The sequence below is a fragment of the Ochotona curzoniae genome, unplaced genomic scaffold (genome assembly GCF_017591425.1).
Source record: "Ochotona curzoniae isolate NIBS_2020 unplaced genomic scaffold, NIBS_Ocur_1.0 patch58, whole genome shotgun sequence".
In the NCBI taxonomy this organism is placed as follows: Eukaryota; Metazoa; Chordata; class Mammalia; order Lagomorpha; family Ochotonidae; genus Ochotona; species Ochotona curzoniae.
This window is the reverse complement of record NW_024467037.1, coordinates 766,671-786,485: the sequence shown is the minus strand read 5'-3', so window position 1 is coordinate 786,485 and position 19,815 is coordinate 766,671. Positions and strand designations below refer to the sequence as shown.

The following is a 19,815-nucleotide window of genomic DNA, read 5'->3' as shown; positions in this document are numbered from 1 at the left end:
CAGTTTGAGTCCCAGCTGTCCCCACTTTTTGATCCACCCTCCTGTTAACACACTTGGGAAAACAGCAGAAGTTGGTCCAAGTGCCTGTACCGCTGCAACTCACATGACTCAGAAGAAGCTCTTGGCTGCTGGCTTTGGTCTGACCCAGCCCTGGCTGTTGCAGCCGCTGGGGGAGTGAACGCGAGGGTAGAAGATCTCTCTGTCTCTCCTCTGCCTTCCAAATAAAATAAATTTTAAAAAAAAAGTTAAAAAAACTTAACTAAGAAAGGTATCAATTTTAAAAAAAGATAAAGGAGTTTCTAGGGCGGGGGGAATACACATTTGACACAGTGAGAAGCTATTGCTTGCAACCTTTTCATCTATATTGGAGTGCCAGAGCTGTTCTGTCTCTAATGCAACTTCCTGGTAATGGCTCAAGTACCTGGGCCCCTGCCACCCTTGAGGAAGACCAGGATTGAGTTCCTCGCTCCTGGCTTCAGCCTGGCCCAGACATGCCTGCTGAGGTCCTTTGGAAAGTGAACAGGTGAATAGAATATTTCCTCTCTTTTTGACTCTGCCTTTCAAATCAACAAATAAATCTCTTTCTCTAAACATCTCTAAAGTGCCTTGGAATGTATTTCCTATGTCACAAGGTATATAAATGTTAACTTCATAAGACAGCATCAAACTGGTTTCCAAAGTAACAGTAGCAGTGTCTACACCAGCACCGTATTACAGTGTAAAGAAGAGTTTTTCTTTCTTTACCTCTATACCACCTTAGTCATACCAGATTTCTTAATTTCTGCTGATCAGGTGTGTAGTATGGTACCTAAGTATACATTTCCCCAGTCATTAATGAAGTTGGGCATCTTTCTGTAGACTATTTCCCAACTGTATATCTCTTCTTTTAAATACTTGTATCTTTGTTGTTTTCTGTTGACTTCTCTATGTCTCCTGCCCCTCTTCCCTCCATCTCTGTCTTCATTGACTTATAGCAGCTCTTCATTCTACATACTAATCTTTTACTATGTGTCAGGCCTTAGGTTTTCACATCTTGACGTTATCTTTTTCATCAACCTTAACTTTAATATCATTGAACTTACCAATCTTTTCTTTTATGGTTAGCCTTTTTTTTTTTCTTTAATGTTTTAAAACAATCCTTCCTTCTCTGAAATCAGAATTAGCCAGGAACTTCTTCCTGGTCTCCCATGCAGGTGCAGGGTCCCAAGGCTTTGGACCATCCTATACTGCTTTCCCAGGCCACAAGCAGGGAGCTGGATGGGAAGTGGATCAGCTGGGATATGAACTGGCGCCCATATGGAATCCTGGCACATGCAAGGCAAGGACCTCAGGCACCAGGCCTGAGTACAAATAAATTCAATACTCTTCATTATTTCTTCATGCATGTTAGATCTTATCTGCGGAATAACTGTCTTGTTCCCTGAGGTGCATCTTTGATCCTTTCTCTTCAGTGTAAAACTGGTGGTTGGGGATCTCTCTTGTTTGTGTTTTCTGAAGGTAAACACTCATTGCAAAAATTATCTTTGCTGGGGATGCAGTTCTAGATTAACTTTTCTTTCCTCTCAAGAGTCTGAAGCTCTATTTTCCCTTCTTTGTCTTCCAAATTTGCTGTTGGAGAGTTGGCCTTACTGTCTTCCTCGTGTAGGTGACCTCACATTTTCTATGGGTTTTTCTTTGCCTCTGTCACTACACAGTTTTCACTAGCAGGGGTCTGGTGCAGGCTTCTTTTTACTGATCCTGCTCAGGGAACACTGTGCTTCTGTCATTTAAGAATCCATACCTTTCATCAGCAGTTTTCTTCCTGCACATTGCCTCTATTCTCTTCTCTTTATTCTCTATTTTCAGAATGCCAGTTAAAGACTATCAGACCACATTCTTATTTTATCCATCTCTTATTCTCTCGTTCACACTTTCTACTTCCTTAATTTCTATGCTGTATTCTAGATAATTTCTTCAGCTTATCTGTCAGTTGAGGTTTCTATTAAACTTAGCATTACTTGCATGTTTGTTGCACTTATGAAAAATTAACCCATTGCTTACCATTTCATGATTTTTTTGCATAATGATGACACACAATAAAAGTTCGACTATAGGTTTTAATTCTTGTCATTACTGTCATTCATTTCATGATTACTGCTGTTTGCCTAGTAAAACTAAAAAAACAAAGTGAGGAAAAAAAGCAGTAGGTATCTTCCATCAAACTTATGGTATTTTTTTGGTTCACTCTCAAACTAATTGCTAGATCTCGAGTGCTTTTATTAAAAGTCCACTGCCTCTCATTTTTCTTTTTCTTCTCAGAGTGAGAAAAAGGGAAGTAAACAGGGAGCATTCTAATTGACAAAGAAGGAAAAAGGAAAAAATTCTATGCTATTGGTCCCTGCAACCCCACAGGGTACAGACTCACTGTTTTCGTAGGAGATAATGATAATAGGAGAGTGTTTAGTGCCTTTGTCTTAAAGAAATAACAGTGCAAGAACCCCTTTAAGATTCATCTTGAGGCCTAATGGTGGCAAGTGTGGGAAGGGGGCCCAGAGGAAAGAGCAGAGCTTTTGTTCATCGTGAAAAAGGTACAAGTAGGGCATCTTGCGATCAACAGAACTTTTTCTGGTGTTGTTTAACCATCACCTCCATCACCTCCAGAACTTTTCACCGTCCCAAACCAAAACCAGAACTCATTGCACCCTCTTCTCAGCTCCTAGTAACCACCATTCTGCTTTCTATCTCTTTGAACTTGACTATTCTAGGTACGTCCTCTAAGTAGAATCATCCCTTGCTTATCCTTTCATGCCAGGCTTATTTTGCTTAGCATAATGTTTTCAAGGGCTCATGCATGTTTTAACACTGGATTCTTCAGATGGATTTATTTTGGTACACAAGGTCCTCTGTTCAGCATGGACTTCAGACAGCTGCTAGATTTAGGACTGACAGAAACCTAACCCCGTCTTTGAAATACTTCACCATCAGGTTTCTTGCTGCAAACTTCCAGATAGAAAAAATGACCCAGGGAAGAGCAAATGGAAATGCTTTGGCCCTGTCATAGATTATGTTGTTCTGAAGTCATTTCAGCAGTGAAAAACAAGAGACACTTCCAGTTTTCCCAACATTTTTCTATGCTCTTTGCACCTCTGAGAAGCCTCAAGCTCCTGAGACTGGGAGTTTATTTTCTCCCCACCAGGGATTGCCTAAGGAATCTGAGGAATCTTCTCTCCTCCGGAAGGATTTATTCATACTTAGAATAGAGAAAAAGTTAGGAATAGAGCCAGAACAAGCAGCAAACACGTAAACTGTTTTCTCTAGCTTGACTGAAGAACCACAGTTAGAGAATAAATTGACCCAGCACATCCCTCCTTTCTGGAAGCATTCGGTGTTTGATGCCATCTGTGTTTTTCCCATGTGTGTGAAGTTCCTCTGCATCTCTCTGGGGTGCCCCCGGGTGTCACCACCGAACAGAAATCCACCAAGAAGCCCGAAGACATGAAGGGTGAGGAGAGCCATAGGAATGAAGATTCAAGAACAAAAGACAAGAATAAAAGGAAATAGGAGTTAGCTCCCTATCTGAACGTAGATGTTAAGAATATTTAAAATGTTTGCTAGCTGGGGTGGGCAAAATAAATGGTAGACACATGACTTCTAAAGAAACAACAACAACAGGAAAGACAGTTCCTGAAAACAAACTTTAAAAACAGGGAGATGAATTGGATAGCTTATAAAGCACCGTGCATACATCAGGAAAATGTTCTTTTATTTTTCAAATGTACATTGTGCAGATTTGTTTTGTTACCAGTGCACCGATATTTATGGTACTTATGGGTAGTCTAGTTCTGAAATACAGCTGGCTTGAGAATTTTGTATGTCTTGGGATTGGAAGGCACACCACCCTCTCCTCAAATACACAGACTCAGTAAGATAAGGAACATTTCAACCTGCTCCAAAATGCAAATAGAGAATTTCAACCAAATAACACTTCATCTCTTTAAGAACAAACATTTTGTGATATTTTACGGTATCTGTGTGATGGCCTAAGTATTGCAGTGCTCACCAATGTATTTCACATGATTTTGTACAGTGTTCTAGTGGCACAGAAGACAGAAGACACTGTGAAACTGCACAGTGAAAGCTTTCCTTCTTGGCTCACCCGGCCAACAAGGCACTGTGAGAAGGCAGCAGACCTTCTCTAGATTACAAAAGCTTGGGGAGCAGGGCAAGTGGCCCACAGGCTCTTTGGTGTTGACTTTGAATGCCTTGAAGCATTTAAAGTAGCAGTTTGAATGGTTCTAGTAGTTTGTAAGCCTCTGGGGTTTCTGGAAGGGGTTGGGGAACTAGATGGAGAGTTTGGTTTAGGTTTTTAAAAACCAGTATACTTCCAGCTCTACTTCATAAACAAGGCACAAAACAGCAACACACGCGCTGCAAAATGAGAGGATCTGAGGGTTTTTCAAGTGTACATGGAGACAGCATGAGTATTGTCACCACAGAGAGGGCTCCCAGTTTCTCCCTGACTACTGCAGGGAACCACAATGGTTCTGAACTTCTATTTTCCACATATTGTTTCATTTATACCTTTCATGGATGGTTGCTGCTTTAAAGACAGGAATCAGAAGGAACTCAGATGTTTGCATACAAGTTGCTGATTAAAATGCCAATCATTGTAAATAATGTCAATATTCTAATAATTCATCCCAAGAGACTCTTTGCCAAGTTTGTAAGTTAACGTTTGTCTGCACAAAATTCTGATACCTGGGAGAGGTGTTGTGGCACAGCAGGTTGAGCCACACTTGAAATGGCACACCCTGAGTGGGAGCACCTTTATAGAATGATACCCATAGCACTTCTGGTCCCTCCTTCTGCTGGTACTCATTCTAAGAGGCATCAGATCATGGGTCAAACAAATACTTAGTTCCCTGCTGCCTGGGTGGAAGACTTGGACTGAATTCCAGGACCCTGGCTTTGGCAGGACCCAGCCCTGGCTCTTGCATTCAGTGGAGGTGAACCAGTTCGTAGGAGATAGTCACCCTCTTCTCGTTCTCTCTGCTGCTCTGCTATCCATGGAGATGAAAGTAAATAAACACTAAAATTCTTTTATCACATCAAGATGTCTCTTGTACAGCAGAGTTAATAATTTTAAAAATATATATAACCATCGTATCCAAATTGGCTTGTAAAGCTGTCTGGTATCTTTGTTGACACAAGTCTAAGAATAAGCCAGTTGATTATGTTCAAACCTAACAGTAGGTCATGAAAATAAATTTTGTCTATTTCAGCACAATAAAATATAGATTTAAATCTTCTTTTGATGTATATTCTGTCTCCAAACCAGAAACAAGATATACAAATTATTTTTAAACTTAATTGTCAGGAAGTCTTCTTTCCCCTATTTAATCAATGAAAAGCCAATTAAATAGCATGTATCTATAATCAGATTGAAAGAGTAAAAATTCATCATGTATCATAAACAAACATGAATAATGTGGAAAATCATATTCCAAATGAAACTGATAATAAATATTTAGTAGTTTGGTCATCTACACCAAAATGTCTTACCTAGATTTTCTTCTTGTTTCTGTCATGTAAGAGTGGTGAGCTGAGTTAGAGAGTTAGTGGAATTCTGTATTATGGTGAAAGGCATTTGGTATTAAAAAAAAATCTTTTGGAAAGTATTGGACCATGGGATCACCTGAACCATCTTTAATACTCAAAACATTTTCAACAGTTTTCAAAATGTGCATTATTACAAATCTAAATCCCACTCCTATCCATCCCTTGAGAAAGCTCCTTCAGCCTGACCATGTAGGAAGGAAGATGCGTAGGGCACACCGTGACATTCAGCTTCAAATGGATGCTTTCTGTGAAGTCTGATGCATCAGGAGTCAGTCAGGCTGAAGTTGTGAACAGAGCTGCTGCAGCACAAGTGTGAACATCAAAGGCGGCAGCACCACAACTTGCAGAATGGTGTCAGTGACTCGGAACCAAATGGCGGGGGAGAAGGAGTGAGTCAGACATGTACAGCTACGTTCCTGCAGTGCCAGCTGAGGAGCCTAGCACTGATGACTGGGTTCTTTTACAGATGATTTTAAGAAATGCTGCACTGCCAGACTCTGAGTATTGAGAAGGATACTGTGGGTAAACACAATATCAATGAGTCTGAGTCAAATCCTGAACACGAAAAGGCTTCAGAACTATCTCAACTAGCTCATTTCCCTCAGTGTTCCATGTTGTATTTTGTACGTCCATGATGATACATGATAAAATGACCTCTAGTTAAATTTATAATGTATTCAATAAATATAAAATAAATACTCTGGCAATTTCTATTTGCTGGATTTGTATGTGTAAGTTTAGAGATGATAATCTTTTATTTTTTAAGAGAAATACAGAGGAAGAGAGAAAGATCTTCCATATGTTGGCTCACTCCACATATGCGCACATCAAGCAGGGCTGGGCCCAGTCAAGGCTAGGAAACCAGAACTCCATCTGGACACTCATGTAGGTGGCAGGAACCCAAGAATATGAGCCATCACATGCTACCTTGCAGGGCGTACATGAACAGAAGGTTGAATCAGAAGCAAAGTCAGGATTTGAACTTGGGCATCCTGATATAGATACAGAAATCTCAAGTAACATCTTACCGCGCCATATGCCTATTCCAAACATTAAAAAATTTAATTGACACAAAATCATAGGACATACTTATGGAATGATTTACAGGTTTTTAGAAATTTTCTTGATGATACACAAAATAATGATGCCTCTTGTAGTAATAGCATCTTTGACTAAGTGAGAAGTGGTATATAGTTTAGGGATTCAGTATCTTCCCCTCTTATAAAATAGAGAGTTCATGAGCTTTAATGGTGTAAAATGTATACTAACTACACAAGAGGTCTTTAAAAAGCTCATAGAAAATGAGTATCATCAGAAAGTTTTCATGGATTTCTTTGCTTTCACCAAAATAAATTTCTAATTCTATTTGTTTCTTTTTCTTTCTCAAGAGTCCTCATATTGTGTTCCATTTAAACCAAAGGTACAAGCCACTCAATTATTTTCACCCAAGATTCTAGTAGCATGTGGCCCCTATTTAACAATCCTTCAGATATTTCTCAGACTGGGGAATGCTGCTGGCTAAGTTTTGCATACCTGATCTCCTTGAAAGCATTACATTGACTCTTGTTTCCTGTGGCAGGGGTGCAGGATGCATCTTCATTGAAATGTTCCAGGGTGAACCTCTGTTCCCTGGGGTTTCCAACATCCTTGAACAACTGGAAAAGATCTGGGAGGTAAGAGAAGAATGTCTCTTCAGAAAAGGAAATATCTACATTTTGAATGTTGAATTAAATTTGTCTCAGGGTGGAGTACAGTGGTCCATCTGCTTTGGGATATTGAACCACATCCAATATGTGTTCGTGGATGGACACTGATGTTTGCCACAGGTATAAGCACCTTAGGGATGAGAGACCTATTCTGTTTATCATGCTCATCTACAACCAAATTGTGAAGCTGTCATGGTGTGTGTGTGTGTGTGTGTGTGTGTGTGGTCTCCTTTCTTTACTGTTTATCCCTACTTCATCTGCACTATGACATGCTTTGCTTTTATGTTCCTTAAGTAAAACTATAGTCACACTACATATTTCCTTTTCTTGGAGATTTGTATTATGATAAAACATACATAATGTAAACTTTAGCACTTTAATAACTGTTAAGTACACAGTGCACTGGCATTAAAAGATTCACAGTGTTGTGCCCCCATCCCTGCCAGCATTTCCAAAACCTTGAGCTCCTCCCAAAGAGTTGTTGTCTCTCAGCAAGCCATAATTCCCCTTGTCCTCTAGCCCAGCCCCCTCTACAGACCTCTCCACCACTTCCCATTGCTGTGAACTTGCCTGTTGCTTGTGCCTCCATGTAAGAATTATACCACACTGGTCTTTCTGTATCTGACTTGCCTCACACAGCATCACACAGGCTGAAGGATGTGTCAAGGTGCTTAAAGTGTGCAAGGATAATCTCTTCCTACCTTGGATCGTGATCCTTGTCCTCTGCCTCAAATGAAATGCATTGTGTGCAAGCAAGATATTTTAGAAAAACCAATCACTGATGTTGCGTTTCCTTTTGGAAACATGGGGGTACAATGAGGGAACATGGGCCACACTGGGAAACAATCACCAACTCAAAAGATGCCTTTCAAATTTCAAGGCTTTTTCTTAGAATCCCTGCAAGATAGAGAAATGTTCTCATATCATATGGACAGATGCCATGACACCACCTGTTATCCTAATGTTAAGATTTTATAGACAAGCGGACAAGCCACTTTCTCATTAAATTGCTCAAGTGATGTGGTCTCCTTGGGCTTCAATTTTCCCTTCTGTAAAATGGGATTGGTGGTCCTGGCCTTCTGAGCTTGCTGTGAGAACAAATGCATCACCAGCTGCACATTCCGTAAGTGCTTCATGAATGTTGGCTTTGTTCCTCTCTCATGTAAATTGGTGCAGGGGTGACTCAGGAACCTAAATGCTCACAAGTATTATCTGATATTAAACACTCAGTTGTTCTGTTCTGCATGTGGCAGCGTTATTTCTTCCTCACAATACAGCAAGCACAATTAACACTGTCTAGAGTCACCCTCCAATGGCCTTTGACTCAAGGGAAGAATTTTTCTTAAGCGATTTAATCAGGGAACAATATTCAACAAGGCATTCAACATTTACAAGTACCTTACATGTTCTTATGAGTGACCACAAGGCACAGAGAAAAGCAAGAAAAAGAAAAATTATGATCTGTACTTTCAAGTGTTCAGTATAAAAACAAGATGGCTAAAGCATGAGAAAATGCATGTGAAACAAATGCAATCCACTCACTATGTAAAAGGATGCATGTATAGATGGTTAATATAAATCATAATGTTGAAGATGTGCCTGAGGCAGGCCTAGCACAGTAGCTTAACGGCTGAAGTCCTCATCTTGCACATACCAGGATCCCATATGGATGCCAGTTCTATTTCTGCCGATCCCGCTTCCCATCCACTTCCCTGTTTGTGTCCTGGGGAAGCAGTTGAGGATGGCCCAAAGCCTTGGGACCCTACACCCATGTGGGAGACCCAGAAGAATCTCCTGGCTCCTGGCTTTGGATTGGTTCAGCTCTGGCTGTTGGGGTCACTTAGGGAGTGAATCAGTAGATGGAAGATCTTCATCTCTGTCTCTCTTCTTCTCTGTATATCTGACTTTGCAGTAAAAATAAGTAAATCTTAAAAAAAAATTGTGCCTAGGCTATTCAGAAGGTAGCATATTTGAAAAGAATGTATCTGTGTGTGAAGAGTTGTACGTGAACTTATTTTTTGAATGCTGTGGGCTTAGAAAAGCAGTCATATTACAGCGCTCTGCATTTAGCACAGCTGTAGAAATCACAGGACTGAAAGCACAGGCTGAGTGATCTGATGCCTTTCCTGTTCTTAGTTTAAGAGTTTCCAGAATTGGTCTTGATAACTGACACTGACCTCAAAGATAACATAAAGAATTCAGTTAAGTGAAAGGATTGAGCTTGAATCTGGACCTAAAGGGCCAACAAACAAAAACATACATGTCTGACAAGTCCTTCCCTGCCCCTACGTTCCCCTTGATTGTTATCTTCATCACGCTGCAGTAAATCAAAGGAACTTAATTTTGTTGTTCATGAAAGCACATTACAAATGTGAAATATGTAAACATGTAGGAAGTAGCACAGGCCTGAAGGCTGGATTTATGAGTTCTGAACGCAGCTCTGAGGTAGAGCAAGCCTCGTAACCCACCTCACCAACAGGACATTGTGATTTCTTTGAGTAAAATGTAAGGAAATATTGTAGCTGCTGTCATTTTCCATCATGATGAAAGGGCATTTCCAAAAGCTTATGAAAGGTGGAATTAAAAGAGAATTTTATTCGAGGGTAAAATATATATTTTTTTCTTAACATTGCTATCTTTATTGTCCTGCCCAAACAGTGAACAGAGGGTGAGGAATACAGACACACAGGGACCATGCTCAAGGGCCACCTTTCCTCGGAGTCTGTCCATGGGGAGGCTGAGGGTTGGAGTGCCAGAGTGAGGGTAAAATATTTTTAAATCCATGTAGTTCTCCCTTATCACACATTTACCAGGAACTTTTGGGAGATCTGTCATATTCTATGCTGTTCATTACTTTTCCCCTAAAATTATTTTTCAAGTTGACAAAACTCATATAGCTCATTTTTTACTTTAAAGTACCGCAAAGAACTACTTCTATATTACTTAGCTATTTAACTGAGAAGACCAAGTAAAAGAGAGGCATTTTCCATCTGCTCACTCAATCCCAAAATGGCCACAACAGCCAGGACTGGGCCAGGTCAAAACCAACAGCCAGAGATTCCATTCAGGTCTGCCATGTAGGTAGCAGAAGCCCAAGTATCCAGACTATGTCATCTACTGCCGTCCCAGTTTCACTAACAGGAAGCTGGATGGGAACCACTACTCTGATATGGGATGTGTGTATGGTAAATGATGAGTAGCTCTCTGAGCCACAGAACCAGCTGCAGCCGACTCTGTGTTTACAGACATCAGGAGGTTGGCTTTATTACATCTCATTTTTGCATGATTCCATTCAAGCTGGTAGAGACCCCTGTTTTGTTTTCTGTCTGTAATGCCACAATCTGAAGACAAGGTGAGATAAGCATACCCGACCCCACTGCATCTCAAGCATGTCAGAATAATTCTTTTCTAGTCCACAGCCTGGTGAATGGCAAGTGCTAAACAATAACAGTACTTGTGTTTTGTTTACCTGTAGAAGTACAGCATGGTTGTCACTGGCACACCTTACCAAAACTCCAACCAGGACAAAATCTTTTGAGTGCCTGTGAGAAGAGAACTGTCAAGGAGGGACTCTATAACTTCAGACTCATGTCGTTTGCTTTTCCCAATGTGGCAATAACATCCCTGAGTAGTTTTACCAAACCCAAGCTCACACAAGGTTATGATAGAAATGCAACAGAGGAGAAAAGCATTGTGGGAGGAATGGCATCACTAATATATTTAACCATAGTTAATGACCTCATCTGTCACATTTACTGACGTATTTAATAGCATCAGATGTCTAGAAGCTCTATCCACGTTGCTGAGTTTTGCATCTGCCTAACAGTTAAGCTTTGGATCCAGGCTGATTTTTTTTTCTTTGTGATGGACAAATAAAAGCTATATGTATTAAATGCAACATGATGCTCTGAAATGAATATGCACTGTGCAGTGGCCAAATCAAAGAAATTAGCATAGGCATCACATTACATACTTGACAGTTTTCTATGGTAACAATTCAAATCAACTGTATTAGTCATCTCCAAGAATACAATCTCTTGTCATTAGCTACAGTCACCATGTTGAACAACAGGTGTTTTAACTTACTCCTCCATTTCCTCCAATTAGCATCTCCCAAAATACCAGCCTCTAGTCACCGCCATTCTGTTCTCTATACCTGGGATCCAGTCTCGTTAGCTTCCAAATACAAGTGAGGTCACAAAGTATTTGTCTTCCTGTCACTTGCCTTATTTCACTTGATAGTGTCTTCCAGGTTCATCCACGTCCTCACAAAAAACAGATTTCCTTCTATGTGCACCACATTTGCTTTATCCATTCAAGATCTTTGATGGACATTTAGGTCAATTCCATTGCTTGATGATTGTGAATAATGCTGCAGCAAACATGGGAGTGTAGATATCTCTTCAACATACTTAATTTATTTCCTAGCACCCCATGCCTGGTATGTGGAAAGTGCAAAATCATACGAATGTATTTTTTTTTATTTGAAATGAAGAGAGAAAGAGAGGGAGGAGAGAGAAATCTTCTATCTTCTGAATCACTCTTTCAGTTCCCACAACAGTCAGGCTGGGCCAGGTTGAATCCAGGAGCTCCAAACTTCATCAGATTCTCCCACCTGGATGGCAGGGACCCAAATACGCTTTTCAAGGTGAGCATTAGAAAGGAGTTGGATTAAATGCTCAGGAACCAACCTATCTGACATGGAATGCAGCCATCACGAAGAGTGTCTGTGCTATGGCACCACACACCCACCCTGAGACTGCACTCATTTCCATTTGCATCAGTAACACAATGGGATTCCTGTCATCCTCATCTCTGTTAAAGCCCAGCAGCAGCTGCCAGTGACGTGATTTCATGGTGGTCCTATTCTGCATTTCTCTGATGATTAGTGAGGAGCATTTCCTGAATTTAGGGGTCCATCATGCTACTTTGCTCTTTTAAAAATGGAGTTAATTGTTTTCTTGCTGTTGCATTGAGTTCCCTGTATTTCTAGATGTATGGTTGGCAAATATTCTCTCCTGGCCTAGAGCTTGTCTCTTTGTTCTGTTATTTCTCTTGTACAGATTTTTATTGATCCCATTGGTCCATTTTTGCTTTTGTTGCCTGTGAGTCAAGTTGGAAGAGTAAACGAGTAACTCTCAAATAGCTTCCAAGTTTGTGTTTTACTAAATGCAGTCATCACAGATGAAAATGGAAAGTTATTGCAGACTCAAGGGGTTTTTATGGAGGAGTTGCTTCTTAGAAAGCATTAAATCCATTCCGAATCTCCCAGCCTCTTAGTCCAGTGTCCTCAACATTTATCCTGAGATCCCATGTTCAGGAATCAACTTGTAATTAGGAGCCATGAATCTTTTTTCTTCACCCTCCTCTCAAATGCCTCTGTGTGTGTGTGTGTGTGTGTGTGTGTGTGTGTGTACACGTGTGCATGCGCGCCAACATCTTACCATTTTCAGACCTCCTCTACTTGGGTCCCTTCTATCACTGTGGGAGACCAGTATGGAATTCCTAGGAGAGCCCTAACTGGTGTGGGCATTTAGGAAAGTGAGCCAGCCAATGGAACTCCTCTTTCTGTTTCTATGTCTTCCATGTAACATCAAAGCAAATAAATACCTGTTCAATCTAATTCTTTCAATAACCAATTGTGTTTTTTTGGTAATTATTCCTGGATTCAGTTCCCAAATCACGATAAGCTATGCAAACTTTAAATCCATTAATCAAAATGCCTTTAGTTTCCATTCTAATAAAGGCAAATAAACAGCCCCTCTAACCTGCTGTGGTTGCAAACACAGCACTCACCGGCTGCTTTTTAAAAGCCTTCAGGGAGGGAATAAATCAATGATTTTTGGTTTCCAGTTTCCCAGACAGTGAACAGGAGATTTAGTCCTTTTCTCAAGTGAAGAATAATTCAGTAACTTTCAAATCGAAACTGCAACTCGAATTTCCAAATAAGGTATTTTGAATTTCATTTGAACTTTTAAAATTCTCTTATGCTTTTAGCATATGATGTTGTAAGTAAATAATTCTGGAACCCATTGTGTCGACATTAATAAAACACATTGCAAAGTAGCCAACAATTCCTAGAGCCTTCACCTTAGAGAAAACAAAGATGTGGTTATTGCTTTCCTATGTTGTTTCCTCTTTTCTTTTATACAGGTACACATGAGTCACACCTCCTTGTTGACATGTGCATCTGTACAAACACATCAGCTGTTCCCATTCAAAAACAGAAATAACCTTCCTTTCCCAAGCATCTAAACCACACACTGCCTTTTCAGTTTGTTTAGAGAGGGGATCAAAGAAGCAAGGTTTTACTGGGTGTCATGGTTTTTATTATATAAGATAGTACTTCAATGTCTTTCATTTAAGGAGAAGCTCAACAGGAACCGAAAATTATTATGCCTCTCAGTCAGAGGCAGGCTGCTACATTCCCATCCTGGATTCCTTATTGATTGTATTCGCAGGCCCTGTCAGGCCATTGACTTTCTGCCTTAGAAACTGGGCCAGCCTCCACAGTCTGTGTTCTATGTGCGGATCCAGTGCACTTTCTGAGACATGTCTCCAAAGAGTTATATGGAGATAATGTTTCAAAGAAGAGCTTTGTTATAGAGGTGTAATGAAAACTACTGGTGTTTTACTGGTATTCCCTCAAATGAGGTGGCTCCCAGATAGCAGTGTCCATGAGCTCTTATAATTGTCTTAAAGAATGGTAAGATGATGCCTACAGGGAAATGCATGGTGGCAACTCCATCTAGAATCTGAGCTGCCTGGCTTTCTATTCTAAGCGATGGTTCACACAACATCTTAATTAAAAACTAGAGCTTCAGTTTGGTAAACCAGAATGTAGGCCAACTCTTTTTCAAGTGATGTGAACATGATAATACACTAGTGAAAAACCAATACCATATTCCAAGTTGCTGCCCACAGGGAGAACAAGCAGAAGAGGTGAATTTGGTGGGAAGGACTCAAGTTAGCTTTAGGGTCATTTTTAGCTGACATTCCACTGCCTAAAGGTCAGTAATCTGAATCCCTTTTAATGTGAGCACATCAGGGAACAGCTGAGTGCCCATGCTGAGGCATAATTTAAGCTGTCAAGTGTCTTCTGTCAATACAGATCTGGTCGTCTTATGTCAGGCAAAGGGACAGTCATTCCTGCTTCCTCAGATCCCTAATTCCCAACATGATATCCTAATGCATGGTGACTGCACAAGATTTAGGGAAATTACTTTAGGCAGAGATGTTCAGTCTTTCTCAGGATTACAAGTACATTAGTGGAGACACAGGTAGAGGCATACACTGGAGGTTTGCCAACCAACTACAAATGTTGGAAATGGTAAAGCTTTCTCCTCATTTACATGAGCTGATGTCATGGGACACATACCTGTTTCCTTCTCACTCCCTCCCTTACCTTTCCTATATGTCACCATATCTGCCCCTCACTTGTCTTTGTCTTTCTTTGGTTTTTGATAGGTGTTGGGAGTCCCTACAGAAGATACCTGGCCTGGAGTCTCCAAGCTACCTAACTACAACCCAGGTAATACTAATGCAAGCTTCTGCATGCTCCAAGAATTAGCAATGGAAAGAGGGCATTGACCACACAGATGGTTCTTGCAATGAGGACCCAATAGCAAAGCGAGATCCAACTGGGTTTCCAGATTCTGACATTCCCTTTTATGTGAAGCATTCTGAAGTAGTAGTTGAGGTTAGATTGGTTCCCCAGTTCTGTGAAACACAAGTAACAAGCTAAAAATGAATCTGCAATGACTCTACTGTGAAATCCACATCCATTTCCAAATACCCATTGGCTCCAAAGAACAACTCACAAGATGATCTCACTTTTGAGCCCCAAAATTATCACTGGGTTTATTTTCTAGATTATTGAGCCTCATAAAGTATGAAAGAAAACCTAGTGCAATAGAGGGTGGGTAGAGCTCCCCATTCCCTAGGACAAGCCAGGGTTGATGTCTCTAGAATTTTCTTTCCAAGAGTTCATCAGTTTCCTCTAGACTTGGTCTGCCACACATTAGATTCTCTGAGACCAATCGTGGGAAGCAGATTTGTAAGTTTTGGAAGTGCTACTCATGGGGAAGTCTTTGAGAATTTGTCCCAAGAGTCAGATTCCCCAGTGGTCACATTGACGATAGTGAGGCAGAAGGAAGAAGACAATCAAATAAGCCACAGGGTGAAAGACCATATCAGAAGCTGGAGCAGTAAGTGAAGGCCATGCCCAAGCTGGACTCTCAGTTGGCAGGATAAAAGGAGAGATAGAAGGGTCCTGATAAGAACCAGATTAGGATGCATGAGCCCCAAGCCATATTTACTAGTCTGTAAATGATTGTATTGTCACAACACTTCAAATAGAATCCTCCAAAACTGTTGTCTTTACTAACTTTGGTATGAGGGTTTCCTAGCAAGTTTCCAAGTGAGCAAGAAATTTAAAGATGAAAGCATTGATTGAAGAAGAAAATAAAAGACATAGGGAGCTGAAACATTTTTCTTCTTTTCTCCTGCCTCTAACATTTTTGCTAAAGCAGCCATACATTGGGATCCTGTATCTTGAACTAGTCGAAGTTAAGGAAAACTCTTCTGAGATCTAGCAACTAACTGTAAAGTTCTTTGAGCCTCTTTGCAAATGGTTGTACCCACTGTTCAATGGCCTTTAACAGTGGGGTCAGTTACGAATGGTTTACCATCCCTAGCTATTTTGCTTGAATTTAAAAGTCAGAAAAAAAAATTCCTCATTTCAAAAGACTTGAATTACACATTTTTTATTTGCTCTGAGCTAAAACAAAAGTCATGTTCTGGTAGAAACTGTGGTCCAGCCTACAATAGCTCCTGTCTCCAAATACCCTGGTTTGTAGAACAACCTGGTTCCTGCCTGCCAGTACTTCTTCCCATCTACTCCACTCTCCATCTGGGTGAAATGGCAAGCTTTTCATCCATGGGCTTCCTAACAGGAATGCAGGCAGAAGGTTAGGGTGACAGATTGGGCTGGAAAAAGCCATGTGGATAGTGTCAAAGCAAAGCTATCATTGGGAGCATATGCTGTTTTCCAAGTTTCAAATATTTGGGTTCCAGGTTGGTCCAGGCAATAAATGATTCTTAATACAGAATGTTCTGGTGAGAAAAATAGTGGTAGAAACCTGGATAGAATTGGATTCCAATAAAATAAATAGATTCTGTTTTTCATTTTACTCTTATTTCCATGTAATGTGCACATTTCCATTTATTTAAAAATTCTGTATTATTTTTATAGTAAAGATTTACTCAACTCATGTAAGTTGACATTTTGGAGCACTAACTCTCTGCTAGATGCTATGCAATGACACTGGGACTACAGGGATGGATGTGGAGGAATTCTGGTATCTCACAAACTAGGGTTTGGGATTCATTCATCCATACTTATAAACCAGTTTTTCTGTTTCTGAGGTGCTCAGTTGTAACCCCTGCTTCTGTGGGACTCAGGAAGCTTGTGGTATGAGCCAGGTTGAGTTCATAAAAGAAAGGGAGTTGTAACCTGAGCCACCACCAAAAAAAAATCTAACCATAATTATGAATCTTAGAAGTCCAGCATGCTTTGGCCACAGGGTCAGCACCATTGGTAAGTCACTCATAAGTCTGTGGTTCAAAAGGGCCAGTAATATCTGTGTTCCAAGAGCATCCCCTGTGTCAATCATGATTCTTTGTGCGGATGCTGCCCCATCCACTCCCATCCCTGTGCTGTGGCTGATGCTGCCATACATTTAGATTTCAATAATTAAGGAGAACCAGAGAGGAGATGGGAGTCAGAGCAAAGGTCACAGGTGCCACTTGTGTTAACACCATTCTGGACAAGCTTTCTTTGCCTAGCTTTTCCGGACTAAGTAGTGGAGTCCTCCGCCCGTCAAACTTGGAATTCGGCTGATACAATTTTGAGGGAACCTTTAGGACTTAGAAATTCAGAGATTCATCCCCTCCGTCATCTCTAGCATTGTTGGGACTCGATCCAGGAGAACAGTATCGCATCTGTTGATACAGGGTTTTTTAAATCACCTGATGCTAATCTAGCTGCACAAGTTTTTCTGATGAGTTACTTATTTCCTTGGGAGCTCTGAGAAGCAGGTTTTCTAGCCCTCAACTCAGATGCAGGTGCCTGATGCAATCTGGGTAAGGTGACTGAGGTATAACTTTAGAGGCTCCCCCTTCCTTCCATCCTGCCTAGCTTCCTTCTGTCCTTCCTTCCCTCTCCACTGCCCCCTTCTTTTCTCCCTTGCTCTCTTTTCTTCTTCCCCACTCCCCATTCTAAACCAGCCAGCTGAGAACTCTGTGTCCTCCACTTCAAAGGGCCAGTTGTCTTATTTTGATGTGGGCAGATTGAGAAGTAGGCTTTGAAAAGTAAGCTTTTTTTTTTTTTGTTTAATCTTTTCTCCTGGGATAACTTTCAGAGCAATATATCCAAGTGTCAGTGAGGGGGTTCTGACGAGCACAGATTCCCAGACTCTCAGCAGGATCATTCTCTAACAGAAATATAAAAGTGAAATATTAAAAACCCTGGAACGTGAACTCCATCTGCAGAGTAGCCAGTGTCTTCTTGCCTGTTCGCACCATGGGAAAAAAAAAGATCTTGAAAAAAGAGGGAGGAGAGAGAAAGTGCTTTGAGTTAGAGGTTTACAGGTTTAGTAGAGCATAGTAACATCCCCTCAAAGAAGTGGGTGTTGCTCTGTGACCCCCCAAAACGCTCCTCCTTTGACTCAGCCGCCAAAACACTCACCCTCCCTGGCAACACACCCCCTTTTCACACGCGAACCAAGGCGCCCCTGATTGGTTCAACAATAAACTGGTCACACTTGCTAAAGGGCTGCCATCTTTCACACAATTAGCCAAGACACATTTATCAAACTGGCGGGGAACTGGGGCTGCCCTGGCCATTTCTGTGGGGGGAAGGGAAATAGTGCTAGTGATACTCGAGAGAGACCACAGGAAGTCAGAGGGAAATCCACCATCAGGAAGCCTGCAAAGGTTCGAGTCCCAGCTGCTCCCATATCCTGTGATGTCCTGGCTTTGTGGCCCAGAAGACTCTCGAAGCTTAGAGCACATGGAATGTTCCTTTTAGGCTAACAGGTACCAAGACTAGGACCAGCCCATGGTGTGAATTTTAATGACAGGTCCCTATTGACACTTTTCCAAAATTCCTTCAGTCTTTTTGGCTCTCCTGTCCACACCCAAGAAAATGCACAAGGTAATCACTCCCCTTTTTGAGGCTCAAGCACCACTGGCCATGCGGTGTGGGATTCTCCAGGTAGGCAGGCAGGAATACAGCACATGCATGCTTTATTTTCCCATGATGCAAACAGGCAAGACCCAAAGCAGAGCACCCATTGCAGTCATTGACAAGAAGGTGCTTACTGGCAAGGTGTTGCTCTTGAATTCAGCATTTGAAAGACATTAGCAACACTTCATTACAAGAGGGAAAAAAATATGTCAATGTGGGTGTTTTCATCAGCATGCTTTTTGACTTCTCCAATGAATACTGTTTGCACAAATTTTCCCCAGTGGCAATCAGATGGGGCCTTGGAGACCAGTTCGCTACAGAACTGTGCAGAGCTTTGAAGGGCATCAGCTAAATATTTAGACATTTCCCGGCTAAAACGCAGAGCGGCCTCACCCCTCGGAAGGCCGCCCCGTCCCTGGCTCATTAGACTCCAAGCTCCTGTGATAAAGACAGACTTTTCTTCTGCCCCCACGATCACAGCCCAGTTGTGGTTTGTAATGTGTCATTGATTGTTTCATCTGACTCCTCTGGCTCCCCTGAAAGGGCCTGTCGTGGCTCTGTTTGCTTCCTTAAACACGGTTTTTTGAAAGCGCTCACGCTGTGTGCTCAAATCCTAGCATTAATGTACTGCTGAGTTCATTTCACCACACTCAAAAGCGCTGAGTTTAAATCCCTCTCAATTCCATTCGAGGCACCAGAAGACTTTATCCTTCCCCACTAATGGTTCCAAGTTTACATCTAGATACTGGGGGTCAAGGACAGGAGAGGATTTAGAAATAACAGGGCATGACATTAGTCAATGCGTTTGCCAAATTGGCAATTAGTTCCCAATGTGCGTGCAAAGCATTTTATTCCTGCTCTTTGATGCTTGTTCCCATAGAGGAGGGTGCAGGATCCACTGAGGCCTTCCAACTTTTAAAGAAATATCTGCTGAAAATCATGCCTGATTGGTGACATGAGCTCAGCTGCAGGGAGGCATCCGGGATAATCCTCGTTCTTTCAGTCCCAGGGAAAAATGCTGCACACTGCAAATTTTGCGCGGGAAGAACTTAGTGGAAATCAGAAGGCAGAAAAGCCATGGAAAAGCCCTGTGGGGATCTCACCAGCAGTACTCCAAGTGGCTGGCCCGCAGATCCTGGCCCTGCAGGCTTTTTCAGCATGCCTGCTTTCCCAGCTTCTTGCCACCAGGTGGAAGCAAGAAATAACAGGGATGGAACATGGGCATTAGCATTCTACTCACAGCCATGCATCCTCACCCAGGAA

The 19,815-nt window shown here is 41.4% G+C and overlaps 1 protein-coding gene across 2 annotated transcripts in view; it reads left to right on the top strand.

The window, feature by feature from the left end:
- LOC121168107 (cyclin-dependent kinase 15) overlaps positions 1-19,815 on the top strand; it is a 78,508-nt gene that overhangs the window by 30,394 nt on the left and 28,299 nt on the right. For both annotated transcript variants that reach the window (XM_040997889.1, XM_040997890.1), the window contains exons 9-10: positions 7,178-7,271; positions 14,772-14,835. In XM_040997889.1, the coding sequence (XP_040853823.1) occupies positions 7,178-7,271; positions 14,772-14,835 (158 nt within the window). The remainder of the gene's footprint in view (positions 1-7,177; positions 7,272-14,771; positions 14,836-19,815) is intronic.